General features: G+C 53.1%; 1 protein-coding gene across 8 annotated transcripts in view; it reads right to left on the bottom strand.

Moving 5' to 3' along the window:
- Positions 1-19,806, bottom strand: part of CACNA1B (calcium voltage-gated channel subunit alpha1 B) — a 181,045-nt gene extending 161,239 nt beyond the window's left edge. For 7 of the 8 annotated variants that reach the window (XR_014782550.1, XR_014782551.1, XM_084798800.1 and 4 more), the window contains exons 1-3: positions 19,417-19,806; positions 18,408-18,514; positions 14,877-15,016 (exon numbers count right to left, since the gene is read on the bottom strand). Coding sequence is in view for 6 of the 8 variants with exons in the window: in XM_084798800.1 (XP_084654926.1) it covers positions 14,877-15,016; positions 18,408-18,514; positions 19,417-19,699 (530 nt within the window). In the remaining 2 variants the exon portion in view is untranslated. The remainder of the gene's footprint in view (positions 1-14,876; positions 15,017-18,407; positions 18,515-19,416) is intronic. The other variant, XM_084798802.1, reaches the window with a different exon arrangement.
- Between the last annotated feature and the right edge of the window lie 417 nt (positions 19,807-20,223).

Genomic DNA, 20,223 nt, shown 5'->3' with positions numbered 1-20,223 from the left:
GCGTGCAGGCACAACACCCATACACATAAAAAAGTAAATAAATAAGTAATTAAAAAACACTGTAGATAAATCAAAATGAAACCTTAAAATATGTCTAGGTAACACATATAAAGGCAGAAAATAGAATTTAGTCAAACAACAACAAAAAAAGTCCAATAGCTGATTTAAGTCCTAACATACCAATATTAGATCAAGTAGATATGGTCCAAATAAAACAAATGAAACAACTGGTATAAGAGGTTAACAACAGTGGCCAAAATGTATACTGTCCACAAATAAAAAGTAAATAAAGTATTGGAGGGGGTGAAGGAATGCCCAGCAGTTATGAGCACTAGCTGTTCTCCTAGAGAGCTGGAGCACCCACACCACGTGGCTCACAGCTGCCTGAAGCTCACAGCTGCCTGCAGCTCACAGCTGCCTGTAGCTCTGCTCCAGGAAATCCAGTGATCCCCTCTGGCCTCCTTGGGCACCTGAACACTGGGAGCATATAACGTACAGGCACACATAAATAAATAAATAAATAAATAAATAAATAAAACTGGCAGTTCCAGAACAAAAAGGAAGATATTGCTGAGATCTATATTGGTGATTCTAAACATAAAGGCCCTTGCTGTTGAGCCTCAAACCCTGGAACAAATGGCTGAGGTGCCAGGTTCTCCCAGCACCCCTCAGTCCCTGTCTGCTACAGCGTGTGGCTGGCCTACACCCTCACCCTCAAACCACCACCCAGGAACTCTGCAGCCCAGGGGCCGGGCTGCCCTTACCCCTGACGCTCTTCCCTATGCGATCCAGCTACTCACTCCGTTACCTGCCACCTTTGTCCCTTTTGCCCTCTTAGTGGCTGCACGTGCGTCCCCTCCCTTCCCCCCTCCTCACACGGCTCAGGGTCTCGTTCTCTCTGGACTAGCCCAGCCGTCTCCACCTCTAACTATAGTCTCCCTTTTATCTATGACCGTCTCCTCCACCATGTCTAGGAACAGTCTCTTCCTTTTTTTATTTTAATATTTTATTAATTTATTCACATTACATCTCAATGGTTATCCCATCCCTTGTATCCTCCCATTCCTCCCTCCCTCCCATTCTCCCCTTACTCCCCTCCCCTATGACAGTGACTGAGGGGGACCTCCTCCCCCTGTATATGCTCATAGGGTGTCAGGTCTCTTCTTGGTAGCCTGCTGTCCTTCCTCTGAGTGCCACCAGGCCTCCCCATCCAGGGGACGTGGTCAAATGTGTGGCACCAGAGCTCGTGTGAAAGTCAGACCCCACTCTCCACTTTCTTTTTATTTCTTCATTTCCATTCACTTGCCATTTGTGCTACTGTAATGAAGCGCCGGAGACCAACATTTGCAAACCTATAAAGGATGGAGGGTGGTATTTCTAACAGTTGTGAATGTGAGGAAGTCTAAGATGGAAGAAGAAGAAGAACTGCAAGTCTGCCGGGCCAGCTTCTGTCTCCAGGACCGCACCCGTTGCTGCGCCCCACAGCCAAACCCTGAGAGGGCCTTTCAGGGAGCCCTAATCAAAGGGTGAGGGAAGCAACGTAGGGAAGCAAAATAGGATTCCAAAAATTACAAGAAAAAGTCAGAGTGGACTCTTAGGAAAGATTAATCAAATTGATGAACCTTTAGCAACAGTGACAAAACAAAAACAAACGGGAAGATGCCAGCTGCCAATCTGTGGAAGACCTGCAGGTGAGAGAGCCTCTGTGGAGCTGCCACTCATGCGACTTCAGACTAAATGGGCTTCCTCTGGAAAACCAGGAGCTATTACAACCCACCCAATATGAAACAGGTAGTTTGAATATCCCCCATGACAATGAAAGAAACTGAATCTTCAATTTTTTTAAACTCCCCCCAGAAATAAATCTCCAGTATTAGAGATGGATTTGCTCCAGAATTCTGCCAAACATTTCAAGAACTGTCGTCTTGACGTAGTGACTTCCGGAAAAGAGAACGTTTCCAGATTTAATTGATGAGGCTCGTATCTATGAGCAAAACCCACAGTACAAAATCTTTTTCGTAATTTAATTTTTTTTGTAATTTAATTTTTAAAAGACAGAGTGCCAACAAGATGGCTCAGTGGGCAAAATCCCTTGCTTTCCAACCTGGTGACAGGTTCAGTCCCCAGGACTCACATGGTAGGAGTGAACCAATGCCTACAAGCTGTCTGCTGGCTTCCACACACACTGTGACATGCACACGCATACATACATACATACATACATACATACATACATACATACAGTATTTAAAGTTTTTTGGGTTTTGTTTTTGTTTGTTTGTTTTTCGAGGCAGGGTTTCTCTGTGTAATAGCTCTGGCTGTCCAGGAACTCGCTCTGTAGTCCAGGCTGGCCTCAAAGTCATGGAGATCCACCTGCCTCTGCCTCCTGAGTACTGGGGTTAAAGGCGTCTGTAATTCCAATTCCAAGGGAGCTTACACCCTTATATCAATGTACGTAAAAAAAAAAATTTTTTTTTAATTCTACTGTTTCATCACCTGCTACGTCCTAGGCTATGAACTGTGTCTCTGTATATTCTGATGATTTGTGTCTGTTTTATTATTTATATGAGCATTGCACTCAGGGTCTCAGGCATGACAGCCACATACTCTATACTGAGCTACAGCGTCTGCCCAGTCCCAGCTGGAGGCTTGATACTAGATGTCTGCTATCACTCGTCATCAGGAAACACAAATCAAACACAAACACAAACAGTGATCTCAATACATCATAGGAAATCCACTGCCGGCTAGGACAGGTAAATAAAAGTAATAACAACCCCAGATGCCAGCAAAGACGGATTTCTGCACACGGCCAGTGGATTAGAGTTTAGCAAAGAAGCACCAGCTGTGGAACTATCATATAGGCTGATGGCTGTCCTTCACACACACAAGCCAGCACCATCTCCACTTGGCTGTACTATGCTTCAGACACTGTGTTGTTGGGGCTTGGCCTGGCGCTATGTATGCTAATGCTAATGACCGGCCCCCAAGATCTGGGTGCCGCACAGAGGAGCACTTGTGTGTAAACCTTGTTCTACCTAATTTAAAGTTGATTGGTTGATAAAAAGAAATGCTGAAGCCGAGGATGTGGCCAAAGAGAAGGAGACAGAACTGGGGTTCCCAGGCTTGGAGGTTGAAGAGGCCCACGAGGCCAGGGAAGGAGCAGAGGCTGGAGAAAGAGAACATGGCCTGATGGAGAAGACTCAGCCCAGAAAGGACGGCTTGATGCCAAGTAATATGGGCCGTGGAGCCGAGACATAGCCAACTAGCTTAGAGGGGTGACGTCTGCCCAGCTCCACTGCTTTAAGCTTATAAAGTAAATCATGATCTCTCTGTGTCAATTATTTGGAAGCTGGTGGAGTTAAAGAAAACTGTTGCTTTACTAATTTAGTATCTTACACCATGTTTTTATAACCCTACCCATCAAGTGTCCTGAGCCACTTCTCCAATAACATTTTCTTGCTTTTGTCTTTTGCCACAACTTAGTGCAGGGTTCCAAACATTCTTACTAATCTGCTGTGGTGAACTCTGTCCACATGCCTTTCCATTTTTAATAATGATATACAAAAACATGTATCCACCCCAGCGAGGGCACCGACAAACCACAGTGAGCTTACTGGGGTTACCTACAGGAGTGTGGGCAACTCAGAGGTGCTCTTGGTGACTTATGGGCAGCTCCCACCATGAACAGCGGATGGGAGGAAAGGGTCCTATACACCGCCCTCCCACCTGCACATACCTCACCCATGAGGGCCTCATGTCAGTCACCACAGATGCTTCCACAGGACTTCCCAGCCCAAAGGACACAGTCCCACATTTCTGAGCTGACCTCTGACACTTTTAATGTGCTTGTTTGGGACATGTAAGATGCACATAATTACAAACATAAGGCAAGGGACTTAAGAAACGTCCTGATGTGACTCACTAATCAGCAAATTCCCCATCTTTCCTCTTGCCTTGGGCATCTCTAATCCAAGACAAGAATATTCAAATTAACAGTAACCCTACAGAGCTGGAGAGATGGCTCAGAGGTTAAGAGCACTGCCTGCTCTTCCAAAGGTCCTGAGTTCAATTCCCAGCAACCACATGGTAGCTCATAACCATATATAATGAGATCCGATGCCCTCTTCTGGCCTGCAGGTGTACATGAAGGTAGAACACTATATATAATAAATTTATCTTTAAAAAAAAAGATGAGGCCAGGCGTGGTGGCACTTGCCTTTAATCCCAGCACTAGGGAGGCAGAGGCAGATGGATCACTGTGGTCTACAAAGCAAGTCCATGACAACCAAGGCTACATAGAGAAACCCTGTCTCTGGGAGAAAAAAAGATGGCCTCAGAGTGTCTAAGGAAAAAGAAGAATTGTGTCTCTTACCTTAAATTAGAAGTTATGAATGATACGGCTTAGTGACAAAGGAAGGTCAGAAGCTGAGATGGGCTAAATGGCCTCTCACACCAAACAGCCAAGTAGTAAATCAAAAGAAACATTTCCGGAACACTAATGAGCATCCGTATAAGGAAAAGCTGTTGGCCTACTGCTGACACGGAGGAAGTGCTGGAGGTCTGTGGAAATCAATGAGCCACCGCAGCCACTTCAGCCCATGCCTAACATAGAATCCAACCTCTTTCAAGGCCAAGACTGGAGCATCAGTGCCAAGTGAGACAGCCGGTGTCAAGGCAAGAAGTCCAGAATGTCCGGCTGAGGTACCCGATGGGGCAGGCTTCTTTAAAACCAAGCTGCAGTATAGGAACAGTAGCTTCCCAGGCAGAAGAAGCCACTGAGAACTGCCACGGGGATAAAGCTGGGGCAGGCTGATTCCACTGGGAACTGGGAGCTGAAGCCACTGCTCATTTGCCATTCTGGAATCCTCCTCAAGCCTTAAAATTTAAACCAGGTCTCCTCTGCTCTAGATGAACCGGGGTGCGGATGACCACACACCTGTTCACGGAAGAGCTGTGACGTGGTCCTTCCAGGATGTGGGTGTCGTTTTGAAGCCTGCTAACACAACAGCCATTCTGTACCTCACAAACGAGCAAAGAATTCCAATGCATACGCTCTTCTGATAAACCTGGGCAAACGAACATCAACACTTCTGAGGACTTCCTGTGCTGAGTGGTACCCACCCAAGGTGGCTCGATGAAAACATCAATAGACGCAGGATGCAAAATGCTACCCTTCACAGGGAACTCTGGGGTCTAAAGGCTCTAGCAGAGAAGCCGCCTGCAGCTGTGGAGCAACAGCAAGAGAGCTGGAGGTAGAAACAGGGCCCGGCCTGAGGAACGATCTAAGTCACTGTCACCTCACAATCAAACCTGAGCAGATCCCAAGCTGCTTCTTACAGACGGATGCACAAAATAGTTTCCAGAGGTGGATTCACTCCTGGCTGAAGCGGCTGTGGACGCTGGTGACAAGTGATTCACACGTCACAGCATCACAGTTAGTTGGTAGAGCAGTGGCCACTTAAGAGGACCCACCTCAATTGTGAAGGAGTTCCCACTGTGACTAGCAGGCTATCACACCGCACTGCAGACTGAAGACAAGTATGGGACAAGAAGAGTTTCTCGTGAGGCCAACTTCACCCTTGTCTGAGAAAATTGCCAGGCACCACTTTCTTCAGCAGCTGCCACCAACAGAAGATCTCAACAAAAAGGCTCAGCAGCAGTTAGCACTGCCAGTAATAAAGCACTTTTTAAGTGAGGAGTGCACATGCTGTAGACACAATGTTGCTGCGCTTAATATAGTAGATACAATGTATACTTTTACATGCATTACGGCAACAAGAAGTCCTGACTTGCTTTATTGCAAAACTTACTTCACTGTAGCAGCTTTTAGTGCCAAACCACATCTCTGAGGTGTGCCTGACGTTAGCAATAAAAGAAGTCAACTGTCATTGCCACACCATCTGCAGAGGACTGTGCTCAGTGGGGGAGACCCAAAGGTACACATTACTCAGGTGATATTCTTTTTATTTTTGTTTTGTTTTGTTTTTTGGAGAGAGGGTTGCTCTGTGTAGCCTTGGCTGTCCTGGATTCGCTTTATACCAGGCTGGCCCCGAACTCAGAGACCCACCTCCCTCTCCCTCCTAAGTACTAGATCAAAGGTGTGCCCCACCGCGCCTGGCTTCATGTGATATTCTTGAAACAATAAAATCACGGAAATGCGGAAAGGATTTGTGGTTGTCAGGGGCGGCAGCGGGGTGAGGATGTGGTAAGTCTGTAGGGCTACAGAAGGGCACCAGGAGGATTCCTCCTGGGAATGCAAAGCTCAGCATCCTAGCTGTGGTGTTGCATTGTGTTGGTGAGGGGTTGTCACTAGGGAAACCTGGATAGGGGTGCAATACTCATATTGCACACACACATACTCATACACACACACACACACACACACACACGCGCGCGCGCGCGCGCACAATTAGCTCAAAATTCAAACTTTACCTTTTTTTTTTTTAAAGATGATGCTAACGTTCAGAGCTCACAGCGCCCAGCCCATTGGTCTCACCTGGCCTACAGACCCAGATCCTTTGTACTTCCGGCCCTGATCCTTCCTACACCAGTGTAAGTCTGGTGAGTCTGTGGAAACCCACATGTCAACCATTGCCAGTTAAAGCCTCTGGCCGCTCCTCTCGGCCCATCTGTGGGCAGGAGCCAACCACCTCCCTCTACCGATCAGGGCTGCAGCCAGCTCTGGTCCCACCTGGTACACCTGGTGCTGAGCTAGGATCTGAGAAACACTGGCGCCACGGTCTCCACCTCAGACCACACTCCCCATCCTCAGCCTCTTCAGTGCTTAGCAGACGTCACTCTTACCTCGGTGTGAACCACAGCTCTGGGATGCTGAGGAGAAAGGAGCGAAGCCTGTGAGCTCATTAGCCTTTGCTCCCAAGTGCCATTCTCACCACATATGAAGCCACCTGTGGGGGTACAGCCACAGGACGCAGCACCAGCTGTCCCAGGTTATCACATCACTGGCCTGAACGCAGTGCACATCAGAGCACTATGCCCAAGCCTACCAAGGAGATGCCAACCAGGACAGAGTAACAGTAGTAAGCCAGAAAGTAGAGACCACCAGGTAGAATTGGGAGTCTATTCAAGATGGAAACTTGGGGATTTACAAGGCCCCTCCCTCTTAAATGGTGACAACTAATTTAGAGACCATCTCAAAATCCTGACCAGGCCTACAGCTGACCAGTGTGGGAAACACATACTCCAGAGTGAGGTACATGTTGCTCCAGACCCTGACGCCTGTGTCTGACACCTGCTGACCTTGTCTATGTCAACGGGTGCTATAGGACCAGTGTCCTGGCCCTGGATTGCTGTCTATCACTAACAGTGGCCTTCCCAGAACCCTGAGTCCACTCTGTGCCCCCGAGCTCTCTACTCTTTGACAGACCGGGTTGTGTCCCAGAGGAACTTTGTAGAAAGACTTCACTTCCTGATCCCTGGGCTGTAAGGGTCAGGTGTGGAGGGTAGGTGACAACAGGCAAGTTTCCTGGCTAACCGCCCTGGGTGCTGGCTGCCTAGAGACTTCTGGGTCCAATTTTGAATAATCTGAGAAGCCCTGAAGGCTGGATTTCAGAGTGTCTCAGCCCAAAATTTACCCAAATCTAAGGGCACAGGTTGTGGAAGGTATGAGAGCCAGGTGGGCATGTGTCCTAGGACCTAGAATTATTATTTTCTTTTTCTTCTTTTTCTTTCGTTTTCTCCTTTTTCTTTTTCGTCTTTTCTTTTCTTCTTCTTCTTCCTCCTCCTCCTCCTCTTCCTCCTCCTCTTCTTCCTATTTTTCTGAGACAGGGTTTCTCTGTGTAGCCTTGGCTCTCCTGGACTCACCTTGTAGACCAGGCTGTCCTCGAACTCACAGAGATGGGCCTGCCTCTACCTCTCTGAGTACAGGGCCTAGGAATTTTCCTAGGAGTTTTTATTGGAAGGTGGTGGCAGCTGTGAGCATATCCCATTCCTACACCCTGTAGTCAGCCCAAGGTCTGGGCTACTGGGGATTGTGGAAGCTCTCCACCTTGAGGCAGTGATTAGCGGATTTCAGGAGTGCCTCCCACCCTCAGCCAGGGTCCAGCTCGGAGGCGGGTGGGCCTGTGCACAGCCTCAAGGGCACACAGCACTCCTCCAGAAGGCCAGCTTTGCTTTCATAGAAGGTAGGTTTGGGGTTTGTTTGCTCAGGGGCTATCCTGAATCTGGAACCACACAAGGACTTTTAAACTCTGGAAATAACTGACAAGACCAGAGCTTAAAGCCACTTCAGCTAGGCAACTGTGGATCTCCAGCTAGCCGGGGTCAGGGAAGAGCCTGAACCCCTGAACACAAGTCAGTGAGGAGCACCCCTGAGAGGGACCTGATTCTGCCCCATAACCCAGAAGTGTAGAGTCCTGGAGCAAAGGAAAAAGTAGAAGGAGGAAGGAAAAGAGCAGAGAGTGAGCTAGGTCCTCTATAAATACCCACTTGCAGGGGTGTATGTGGCAAGGAGGGAGGCTGGGCACCACTCATCAAGCAGGGTGTCCCTGGGGCTTTATGTAAGCTGCACAGGGCTCTGGGGCTGGCCCCAGGGACAGGAGGCCATCTGAGTTGGGAATACCGGTGCTGAACCCAGTGTCACCAGCACTCACCCAATGCCACTTTCACATGGCAGCATTCGTGGGACTGCTCAGGAGCAGGAGCCCCGTTGTACAAGCGGGGGTCGGGGGGGTTCCCTATGTCCTGGGTCTGGCAAGTCCTTGGATGCCACAGGACCAGGAGAGGTTGCAATGCCCCCTGGGTATCCAATAAAGTTGTGTGGATAGTACCGGGAGGGCCTTAAAACTGGTCTCAAAAAGACAGGGATCAAAGGGTTTCCCCCAAGGGGCTACAGAGGCCGCCTCTCAGAACTGGACTCCTCAACCCAGTTGCTACAGCTACATGTAGGGACAGCAGATCATCGGAGCCCTGAGCGTCGGGAGAGGAAGGGAGCCCGGGAAACCCCAGCTTGATGAGCACCGTCATCCACCCCCCACCCACACTGCGTGGAGCTGCTATAACCACTGCTAGGCATGCTCTGGGGTCACCCTCCCCTCAGACACACACACCCTCTCTCCATGTCTCTTGGGTCCCTTGATGGCAGGCACACACAGTATCCCCAAGCACTGTCTCCTTGCCCTGCGGCAGATGTCCACGACGCCCGTCTGTTTGCGCCTCCCCAGCCCTGAAGGAGTCCCCCTCCCAAGTCAGGCTACGCCCTTGTGTCCTGGAGGCCCCTTCGACACCCGTGGCTTAGCACGGAGCTCAGAGTCTGACTCTAAACCCACTGTCCACCTCCCTCCCAGTGAGGCGGCCCACGCTCCTCCTCTTCCCACAGGAGATGAGTCCGGAGAGAGGAGCCTGAGCTCTAATTACATGTCCTGGAAAAGAATCTCAGTTTAATTTGAAGTAAAACAAGAAGCTGTGGTTGACAGTGCGTCCCCGGGGGACCACCTGCCGGAGCCAAGGCACGCTTCCCCTGTGCCTCCGTCGGCTAGGCCGCAGCAGAGGCGCCCCCGTTACTGTGGACCTAAGTCCTCTAGGCCAAAGGCTATACAGCAGGGTTTTCTGGGGATCCTGGAAGGGAGGAGGCAGTGACAAGGTGGGGTGGGGACAAGAGAAGTAGGGTGGCCACCGCAGCCTGGAAACCTGAGTGTCAGGTTTGAAAGTCAGAGGGTGCTACAGACTCTACCTTCTCAGAACACCTCTTGAATGCTGGAGGCCTCGCCCTGTGGCCTCACCTGGCCCTGTGGCCTCACCTGGCCCTGTGGCCTCACCTGGCCCTGTGGCCTCACCTGGCCCTGTGGCCTCACCTGGCCCTGTGGCCTCACCAGGCCTGCTGCTGTCTCTGGCACCTCACTCTCAAGTGTCTGCTTTCCACCCCGTGCCCTGTGTCAACCCAGACCACTGCCCTCTCTCCTACCCCTCTTCCACCAAAACTGTCTCTCAAAGGTCTCCTGGCACCAGTGGCAGTACCACTGTGAGCCTCCCCTCTCTCCAGGGACAAATGGACAGCTTGCTTTATGTGTCAGAAAAACACATGGCCAGCCGAAGGGCAAGAGTCTATTTGGTCACTTCTGTGTCCCAAGAAACCTAACTGGGGTAGAAGGCAAGAGGTGTCTCCAGCGAACCCCCTTTCCCAGTGACCAAGCCAGGCGATGACCAGTGAAGAAGAGGCAGCTGGGAAGGACACCCTGGGGTGCTGGGGTAACAGGGCTCTAGTGCCCCACCCCCACCCTCTCTCAGTCACCCCGCCTTGCTCCGCCCTACATTCGTCTCCTACATCTCCGTCTCCTGTATCTCTTCACTCATCTTCACACGTCTCAGCCGACGCAGTTGCTTCCAAATGCAGTGGGAACAGTCTGTAAAGAGCGCAGCCATCTCTGCCACCTCTGCCCACCTCAGCTCAGCAACCTCCAGCCCGCAGACGCTCATTTCCGTTGGACAGACCAATACAGTGACCAGGGTCCTGCACACGTCTTCGCTCAGACCCCAGGGCTGACCTTCTCCAACTGCATCATCCTTTTTCCTGCCCCTTCCCACCAACGTCCAGGTAGGCTACTACTTCCTAGCCTGATGCGGCACTCTGGGCCTCTAACCACACTAACCATTTTGCTACAAAGCACCATAAACAATAAACACAATTGTTACTATCAGGGCCCAGCACAAGGCCCCTGTGCCCAGCAGTCTCACTCCCACACACACCTAATCCACTTCAGGCCACGTCACACATTTCCCTCCACGGTCAGCTTTGTGGTACAGAACGTACTCTCTCTCAAGTCCCCAAGTGCACACACACGCTCCCCTGGGTCTATATCACCTCCTTGCCCAGGCAACCCCACAGCTATGGGCACCAGGCTGCAGTCTGAGATAGCTTCTCTAGATCCTGGGCATCCCTGTCCACTCTGTCACACTCGTGGGTCAGGAAGCAAGGGCCACTCAGGCCCTCCCACCCCTGAAGCCTTCCCTGACTGCCCACACAAGGCGTGCCCTACGCACCCCTCACCCACTTCCCACCACGATCAAGGTTATTCAGTCCTTCCTTGACATGTTGAGTTGGTCCATGCCAAGAAGCACTGTGACCTAGCCAGGATGCAGACCTGCTCTGGTGACAGTCTGGGAGGTGAAAACCCGAGCCAGTGACTACAGCACATCTAAACACCACCCAGGTACCAGATTACATATGCTGATGAGAAACAGGCTGGGAAGGGCACCTGCCCCCTTGGATGCTGCTCACAGGAAAGGGCTCTGCATTTTGTCCCCGTGTTCACACCATCCAGCAAACACTGAGTAAGTAGGTGACTAACGGGCGAGTGACCGGAGCAGTGTTGGCAAGAGAAGCTCAAATGTTCAAGGGGATGAACGGTCACAGGTGGACATATGCGGTGCTCATGGGGGAAGAGGAGTGGCAGAGCATAGCTTTCGGGTGGCCTCTGGCTGAACCGTCTCCTGGTAGTAAGGCAGAGCCCATATTAGGAGATGTAAGCACTTGTCCCCACCCCACCAAGGGACAACAGTCTGGGTGGTAATCCATGGTCCAGTGAGGAGCAGAAACTCGGAACTGAGAGGCCAGACTCAATGGGCACAGGCCCATATCCACAGGCCAGCCTCAATGCCCAGAAAAGACCAAATTCTCACATGATCTCCATGGTCCCGGAGGCATCCTTTTAACCTATATAGGACCCATAGCCAGATCCCATCTATGCCCTTAGACTGGCCAGTGCCCAGAATACCCAATTGATCACAGCCCTTGCACATATACAGTAGTGCAGATAGAAAAAGACACCTGAGAAGGACTTGATGAAAACAGCTGTGGGCACCTGGCCTTGGCTTCTCTAAAGGGGATAGGGTCAGGGTGGCAGCATAACTCCCTACCCTACCCATGCCCAGGCATCTCTCACAACCTCCACACCAGCATGAGGGAAAGAGAGACCCCTGCTGGCCACTGGGGATATGCCTGACTTCACTAGGCAACAGGCCAGGGTGCTGTCGGCCTCTCCCCTCTGGGCCTCGAGCCCTCTAAGCACCAATTAAACAAAGCTTAATTAAAACAACAAAATAACAAGAAAGTGCCACACCCCCATATGTACCCTGCCACAGGGACCTCAGCTCAGGAGGGTTAGAGACAGGTTCTTCCCTGGGTTTCCCACCAAAGCCTCCCACAGACAGACACATGCGGGTCCCTTGTGATTAGGCATCCTAGAGGAGTGTCCTGATGCGGCTCTGTGGCTCATGTGGGCCTCCATGACACATGCATCACCCTGCTACCTTGGGGGAGGGGGGGAGGGGGGTGGGGAGGGATTCTCCAAAACCTGGCACTACCTCAAGGAATTCGATGCAAAGGGAGAAGCCTAAAACCGTGAAAGCAATGCCAGCTTTCCTGCAAGCACAGAAGGCAGAGGGCGGAGAAACGGGCCAGGAGGCTGAGATGAGGCAGGCGACAGAGTAAGGGAAGGCACAGAAGAGTGAAGGAAGCCGGAAGGAAGGAGGAGCAGAGGAGGAGAGAAGACCACTGCACAAGAGGCAGAAAAGGAGACGTGGATAAACAGAAAGTGGACAAGGAGATGGTCAAGACTAGAGCAGGACAGCCCTGCCTTTCTTTTTGGAGCCCTAGCATCTTTTCCCAGGCATTCACAGGAAGATTAGCATTCCTGTCTTCCACCCCCACCCTCAGGCCTCTCCTTAGGATCAGAGTTCTGGAAGAGCTAGGGGGCGGAGGGGTGTTCTATAGGCAGGGGTGTGGTGGGGAACTCTGGTGTTTCTCCACACACCCCCTTGCCTCCTTGTTCCCAGGCAGCCTACACCTTGGTGGAAGATTCTAGTAGCAGCCTCTCCCTTGCCAGCCTCTCCCCTCAACATTGAGCAGTTTGGCCACCACTCACTGCCTGCTCCTAGATGCCTGCCCTAAGACAGGCTCAGGGGACACTCTGAAAAATAAGACGCCATTTTATCCTTCAGGGAGTTGATCTCAAGGGAAGGAGAGCTGTAAACAGCTGTAGTTACTCCTGTATGCCCCAGGTAGTAGCCCTGGATGTGGGGAACACCCAACCCACAAGGGCCACACTTTCACCAACCCCAAGTGGTTGTTTTCTTATGTCATCAGTGGAAGGCAAGCCTCCATAGAGGGCTTTTTGTAAACACCATGTCAGCACGGTCCCACAACCCACAGAAGTGTGCAAAATCCTGGTCGCAATCACATGGAAGGCGCTGAGGCCACCAACACAGTACATTCCTTGGCCATACCAGACAACTCCAGGAGACTAACCTTCTCCCTTCCCCAGCCGTACAAATGTGGTCCTCCCAGCAGAGCTACAGTGCTACGATGGGGAGCGCCCCATGTCTCTGGGGACCTTACTTAGGACCTGACTTCATTTATTCCTCAAATACAGGAGCCCATGGTGGCTGAAGACCCAGACCCAGGCTTCCCAGCCACCTCTTTCCTGCTCTCCATCTGCCCAACACCGACACACCGACACACACACACACACACACACACACACACACACACACACACACACACACTCCAGGCCTCCACAGATGCCAGTTGAAAGAGAAGATGGCGCCACATCAACTCCTACTAAAAATCTGCTCTTGCCGGGCACAATGGTGCACACCTGTAATCCCAGCACTGGAGAGGCAGAATCAGGCAGGTCTCTGTGAGTTCGAGGCCAGCGTGGTCTACAAAGCGAGTCTAGGACAGCCAGGACTACACAGAGAAACCCCGCCTCAAAAAACCAAACAAAACAAGAACAAAAGTGCTCTCACTTCTAGTGGGCCAGCTATGCCCCGATCTGAGCACACAGTCTCCTAGGGCAAATGATATTGGCATCCCTCGACCGACAGCGCCTCTGCGAAAGCCCCAAGCTCTGTGTAGGCAACCCTCATCCCAGCCCCAGTCTCTGTAATTCCACAGCCCTAACCCTACACCAGAGAAACAGAACAGGGCGTGCGGCGCTCGTTAGGCAGATCAATCAACAGAGGCGGCTCGAGGCTGGCCACATACTGGCTTCCTGAGGCTCCTGGGTGGTTGGGAGTTTTATCTTGGCCATTATAAGGAAGGACTGACAGGAAACGGTGGGCATGCATTGTGACTAAACACATTTGAGGCAGAGGGGCTAGAGAGGTGGCTCTGGCAGAGAGGCCTGGCTCAGTTTCCGGAAGCCACATGGTAACTGAGGTTCCAGGGGACCTGATGCCTTCTTCTGACCTCTGAGGGCACCAGGCACACATGTGGTGCACATACATGGATGCAAGCGAAACACTCACTCATAAATAAACCAAAAAACAAAAGCATTGCCAGGGCAAGAACCCGGGACATGTATGCGGCCTCACACAGCAGGGTGGCACAGAGGTACCAGGGACATGTGCATAGCCTCACACAGCGGGGTGGTACAAAGCTACCAGGGACATGTACGCAGCCTCACACAGAGTGGTGGCACAGAGCTACCAGGAAGATGTCCCAGGCAGCTTCTCAGACAGGAAGTGCTCAGATGCCAAGCATTCCTCCAAGATCACAGACGGATAAGAGCCTTCCTCAAAGAAGCCCCTCACTTGCTGGTCACAGCATCCATGGTGCCCAGTTACTACCTTGCTTTTATGGTCTGTAAGCAGGCTCCTCCAGACAGGCCACTAGGAATGAGCCCTTTGGGAAAACACATTATAAACACAAACATGGTCCTCACGCAGAAGCTGCAGCACAGCAGATGGGGACAGACCCCTAATGTTTCTGAGAGCCTCACTTGGGAGCCCAGAGGCCATTATTTGAGTGGGGAGAAGCAGTCCCCATTTGCCCAGGAGTACAGTTGGAGACCACTTTACTACAAGCACCACAGTCAGGGCAGCACACACGCATGCACGCAGGCTTGCCCACCTACCCCGTGAGGACCACCACGAAGTCCATGACATTCCAGCCATTTCGAAGGTAGGAGCCCTTGTGGAAAACGAAACCCAGCGCGATGATCTTGATCCCCGCCTCGAAGCAGAAGATCCCGATGAAATAAGGCTCCGTGTCATCCTGAGGAGGAGCACAGGACAGTGTTCACCTCTGTCCCCTCGGCAAAATGGCTAAACAGCAGTCCTCGTCTGATGGACATACGTCCTACCCCTAGGCTTACCCTGCCAGCCACCATGTTGACTTCCCAGAATACATTGCTTCTACTAGCCTGAGTATGCTCATCTGACATGGCTCATAATGTGACCTATCGTTTGCCGAGGTGAACAAAAGTGTCCCGAGTATGTCCTTAGGCCTCTACTCTATCAACAAGGTACCCAGGACTATCCTGCTGTCATCATGCATCTGACTTTGCACAAGAAGGTTAAAAAAAAAAATTTAAAAAGGTGGTGCCAATACTCACTGGGGATGCCCACTGGGGATGCCTACAAACCAAATCCTTGTATTAACCAGAGCAACCCTTTCTGTACACTAAAGTCTTCTCCATTCTAAGGGCACAAAGGCACAGAGAGGGAGTAACTATAGCAGAGATCGGAGGTAAACCCAGCAGCCACCTGGGTGTGGCCACTATGCCAGGTTACTTGGAAAGCCTGACGTCCTTAGACTTTGCTCTGGGACTCATCCACACATGCAACACATATGAACAAGCAGAACATACAAATCCTGACAGGGGGGAAGAAAGGAAACGCTCCAACATTAAGGATGTTAAGTGATGGTATCTGCAGAGACCAGAAGGCAGTGCCCCTCTACAGGCCAGGCCCAAGGCCCAGCAACAGGCAAGAGACTAGAAGGTGGGAGCAAACCCAGAAACCCAGGTGGACCAAGGCTCAGGGAGCATCATCAAAGGTATGGCAACAAAGGTGCTAGGGTCAGAGTCTAAGGGGAAGATTATTGTTAGAAGAAACAGTGAACCAAAAGGAATGAAGATTGATTGGGACTCTAGTAAGAGCCCCTAGTCTACTTCTTAGCCCAGACTTACAAGATATGATGCTGGGGAGAAAGACATTACATGACCATGCGTGTAGAAAGCAATAGGAGCATCGTGTGTAAGGGGATGGGAGCAGAGGGCTTTAGGGAGATGAACAAGGAGGGGTTTAGCATGGTCCAGTTGCTGCACTCTGGAGTAGCAGCTTTAAACAGAGGAAGAAGTGATGCGGCCTGAGGCAGCCAGCTTCCAGAGTCCACTCACACAAGGGTTGGCCCCTAGAACCAGCTCCAGCAAAACCTGCTTTTCAGAGCCACTACACCCCCATGAAGAAAGACTAGGCGTGTGGCCTACATACTTGGTCCAAGGAGCTGCCAGATGAGATGGGACCCGCTAACTTCCTCTTCAGCTGGGGCCTTTCCCCCAAGAAGTCTGGCCCTTGAGGGCCCCATGCCTTGCCAACACCTCAGCTTGGCCCTTTCTCTCTTGCCTGCGGGGAGCCAGCCCCTGAGACTGACTAGCAGCCACCGATGGCTCTCAAGCTTGGAACTGGAGGTGGCTATGAGTAGGTATGAGAGGAAAGCTACATCCGAGGGGCCTGGCAACTGAGCATCCATGGTGGCCTGGTGCTCCTGTCCTGCCTCCTGATGTTGACTCACGGCAGGGTGAGGCTGCTGGAGGAAGGCATGAACTGTTCTTGGCCTCAAGGTTTCTGATCTAGTTTAGCTGGGATAGGCTGCTAGCTACACCAAAGGAGCTGATCCCGGAAGGTCTTCAAAGAAGGCTTCCTGGTCAGAAAAAGAGAAAAGCAGACAAGATCTTAGGGCCGCTAGCAAGGAAGCCCTACCCAAGTCCTTCTGCTCAGCTCCTGTAAGCCAGACTCCATGAGTGATGGGGCTGGCAGATAGGTAGGCCAATGGCTTAGGAGCACTGGGCTGCAAGTGCAAGGCTTGGACAGCTATAGAAGGCAGGAGAGTAGGAAGCAGAGTCCCTAGAGATGAGGCAGGCCCAAGGCCAAGGGGGGCTGGAAACATCCCCTAGCTGTGGCTTCAGTTTCCAAGCTCAGCTTTCTTTTGTTCACCCTAATAGCCCCGAGGACTAGGACTACAGGAGAGACTGGGGTTAGCAGAGAGCTCTTGGATCTCCAGCACAGATTCAAAGCAGGCATATTCTGCTTGATTTCCCAAAAGCTCAGCTACTAAAAATCACGTCTTACTCACTGCCACCATCACCAGAACCAAGCTTGTCCCACCAAACGTCAGTATATCAACAACCCGGATATATTAACACAGGTACTCGGAAAGCTGGACACCAGAGTGGGCTGTAAAAGGATGCCCAACCTCCCGTCTCCCTGCCAGAGTTCCCTAGAGAAATGGTCACTAGCCGTTGGGCTGGCACTGGTGAGACTCAGCCTGATGAACCTCCAAGTTCACTCCCTTCTCGGGTGAGTATTCACCACAAGGATACATCAGACAGAGAAGCTGCTCTGTCAGAAGCACAGGACAGAGGAATCCTACGGGGTATGCCCAGCAGTGTCCAGGGACTGTTGTTTACCATGTCCCTTGACACATGACTTAACTCACTCTCCTCCTCCTCAGCCTGCACTAAGCCCACTCAGCCTTCCCGTGAACCCCAAGCAGCCATCCTAGGTATCCTCTTAAGTTGGTTTATCTTGATCCTCACCTACTCAACAGTCGCCTCCTCTTCCACACTGCAGGGGAGTGGAAAGAGAGGCCACACCAGAGCCCAGAACACTACACATTGCTTTATCCGAGCTAAAGCCAGAGAAGCAACAGCCAGGATAGAGAAAGGATGGGAACAGCCTCATCTCCTTAGAAACCTCAGTCCCCAGTGCCCTTTCTGACCTCCACTCCCTTCTCCTCCACACTGTACAGTGCTGCAGTCTCACAGTCACATCCTGGATGGGCTAAACCCACGCAAAGGGCAATAGCAAAAAAGCTGTGTGTGTGTGTGCGCGTGCGCGCCCTTATCTGTGAAGGGGCGTTACCCCTCAAGCCTCCAGAGTCCAGAAGGCTAGCCTTCAATCCTGCCTCCTGCCTCACACAACCCATAATCCCAGAGGCATGGCCCCTGGTTCCCACAGTGGGCAGCCCTGAGTTCTAGGAAGCTCTTGGCAGGACACTAGAGGGAAATGTGGATTCAGAACATTTAGGAAGAAGTGCCTCCTTAGGTTGCATGGCAGGAAAGGTGGTCAGCTGGCCACAGGGCTAGCCACAAAGCCCGACTGATACTCTTGTTCTCTTCCTGAGAAATGCCCCGTCTAGAAATCAAGGCTAGCCAAGCATGGCCAAATGGACCGTCTGGAGATCAGGGACAGCTAAAGGCACAAGACAGACCAACTGGGGTTTCCCTGGTCTTTCGTCAGGCTTATTGGCCACCCCAGATTACTGGCACTGGAGGGGGACTCATATGTAGGCTAGGACCCTGCCTGTCCAGCTCAGACACAGCAGACAACCTGGCACTACCCCCCACCTTTCTCCTGGCCCCAGACCCTCAGCCAGCACTCACCAGGCGCTCAGACATAGGAGTCTTGTCCCCATCAGGAAGGTGCTGCTCCAAAGCGAGAACAATGCAGTTGGCGATGATGGTGGCCAGGATCATGTACTCGAAGGGCGTGCGTGGGTTAAGGACTGGCTAGAAGGCGCTACGCGGGTTAGTGAAGAAGAGGGCAGCGCAGTGCAGCAACCGGGGCAGAGTCCCGCTGGCCTACACCCACCTTCCCCCGGACTAAGGCTAGTCTTCCCAACTCCCCGCCCTAGTTCTGGGGGCAGCCAAGAGGCGGGGCCTCTGCAGTTGCCCAGCCCCTCCGCTAGTTCCGACGCCGTCAGCACCACGGACAGCTGCTTTGCCTAGCCGGCCAGCGCCACCGGGGAACCCGTCTGTCGCCCCCTCGGAGCCTTAGAAGCGGGTCCTGCGCAGGCGCACACTCTACCCAAAGACACAGCCACAAGTATCTACACCCGCACGTGAACATAATGTACCAAGAATGCCTAACACACGCACGCGCAGCACCAGCTCGTGCGATGCCCGCACACAAACGCAGGCACCTGCAGTCAGCACGCGCACGGACCTGCATCCACACAGCGCTCACACCTGCATAGACTCAGATTCGCCCTCCCGTGTCCTCCAGGCCAGCCGCATGCTGTGTGCCTCAACCTGGATCCCCACAAGACCAAGACCAAGAGCACGAAGGGACAAGTCCCGGGTCAGAAGGGGCTCCGCCCAGCGTGAACCGGGTCCGTCGTGGCCTCCACAACCACACACGCGCACACCCAAACCACGCACATACGCACCCGGAGACCGCCCCAGAGGCCCCGCCCCGCTCCTCCTCGCTGGGCCGTGGGGTCCGCGACGCGCCTCTCCCGGGTCGCACCCCCTCCCAGCACCAGAAAGATGGCCACTGGGCGCCGCCGCCCAGGCCCCAGCCGCCCCTCCTGGACCTGCCGCGCGGACACCGACGTCGCCCCGGCCCCTGACCTCCGCCGGTTCCCGCCCCGCCAGGCCCCCGTAGGATATGGCCATTCCGTGATGCGCTTAGCGTATTTGCGGACGACGTTGTCCTCGCTGAAGACGAAGAGCGAGCGGTTGACGGTGAAGCAGTTCTGCTTGACTGGGATGGGGTTGTACAGGGCCATAGTCCGTGCGCGCTGCGCAATGGACTGCTTGTACAGGACCCGCTGGCCCGGCGGCAGACCACCCTGGCCCGGGCCACCGGCCCCGCCGGCCCCGCCGCCCCGAGCCCGCTCCCCGCCGCCGGTGCCCCCATAGCGGCCGCCCAGCTCGTCCCCGAAGCGGACCATGACTCGCGGGCGCCGCGAGCATCCCCGGCTCCGCGGCCCGGCACCGAGGGCGCGGCGCGCCAGGAGCTCCTAGCCGAGCCGCAGCGAGCTGCCTGGACCTCGCCCGCCAGCTGCTACCGCACCCGAGCCGCGGCCCCACGCCACGCCCTATAAGGGGTCGGTCACGCGGCCGCGCCTAACCAATCCGCGTCAGTCCCACCCCCGGACTCCACAGACCCCGCCCCCGCGGCCGCCCCCGCCGGAGTCCGCGGCGGTCCTCGGGGAACGCCGAGTTGCTTGCGTGTGCCCAGCTCCAGGCAGCGTGAGCCTCTGCGTGCCCCCGGGGCGCCGCCCAAAGCCTTGCCGCCTTGGCCGCGCCTGGTTCCCCAGCTCAGCAACCTGAGAGGTCCCCGGGTGCCCTCGCGCTCCTCAAACCCGAACAGACCCTCCCCCGCGGGGAGATGTCTGTAGCATCCAGAAGCCGCAGCCTAGCTTCTCACTGGCGTCCACACCCCTGTCCTGCGGAGGTCATGGCGTCAGCCACT

This window comes from Acomys minous, assembly GCF_964271855.1.
Source record: "Acomys minous genome assembly, chromosome: 10".
Classification (NCBI taxonomy): domain Eukaryota; kingdom Metazoa; phylum Chordata; class Mammalia; order Rodentia; family Muridae; genus Acomys; species Acomys minous.
Note: the sequence above shows the minus strand (reverse complement) of the source record. Positions and strands in the feature narration are given on the sequence as shown.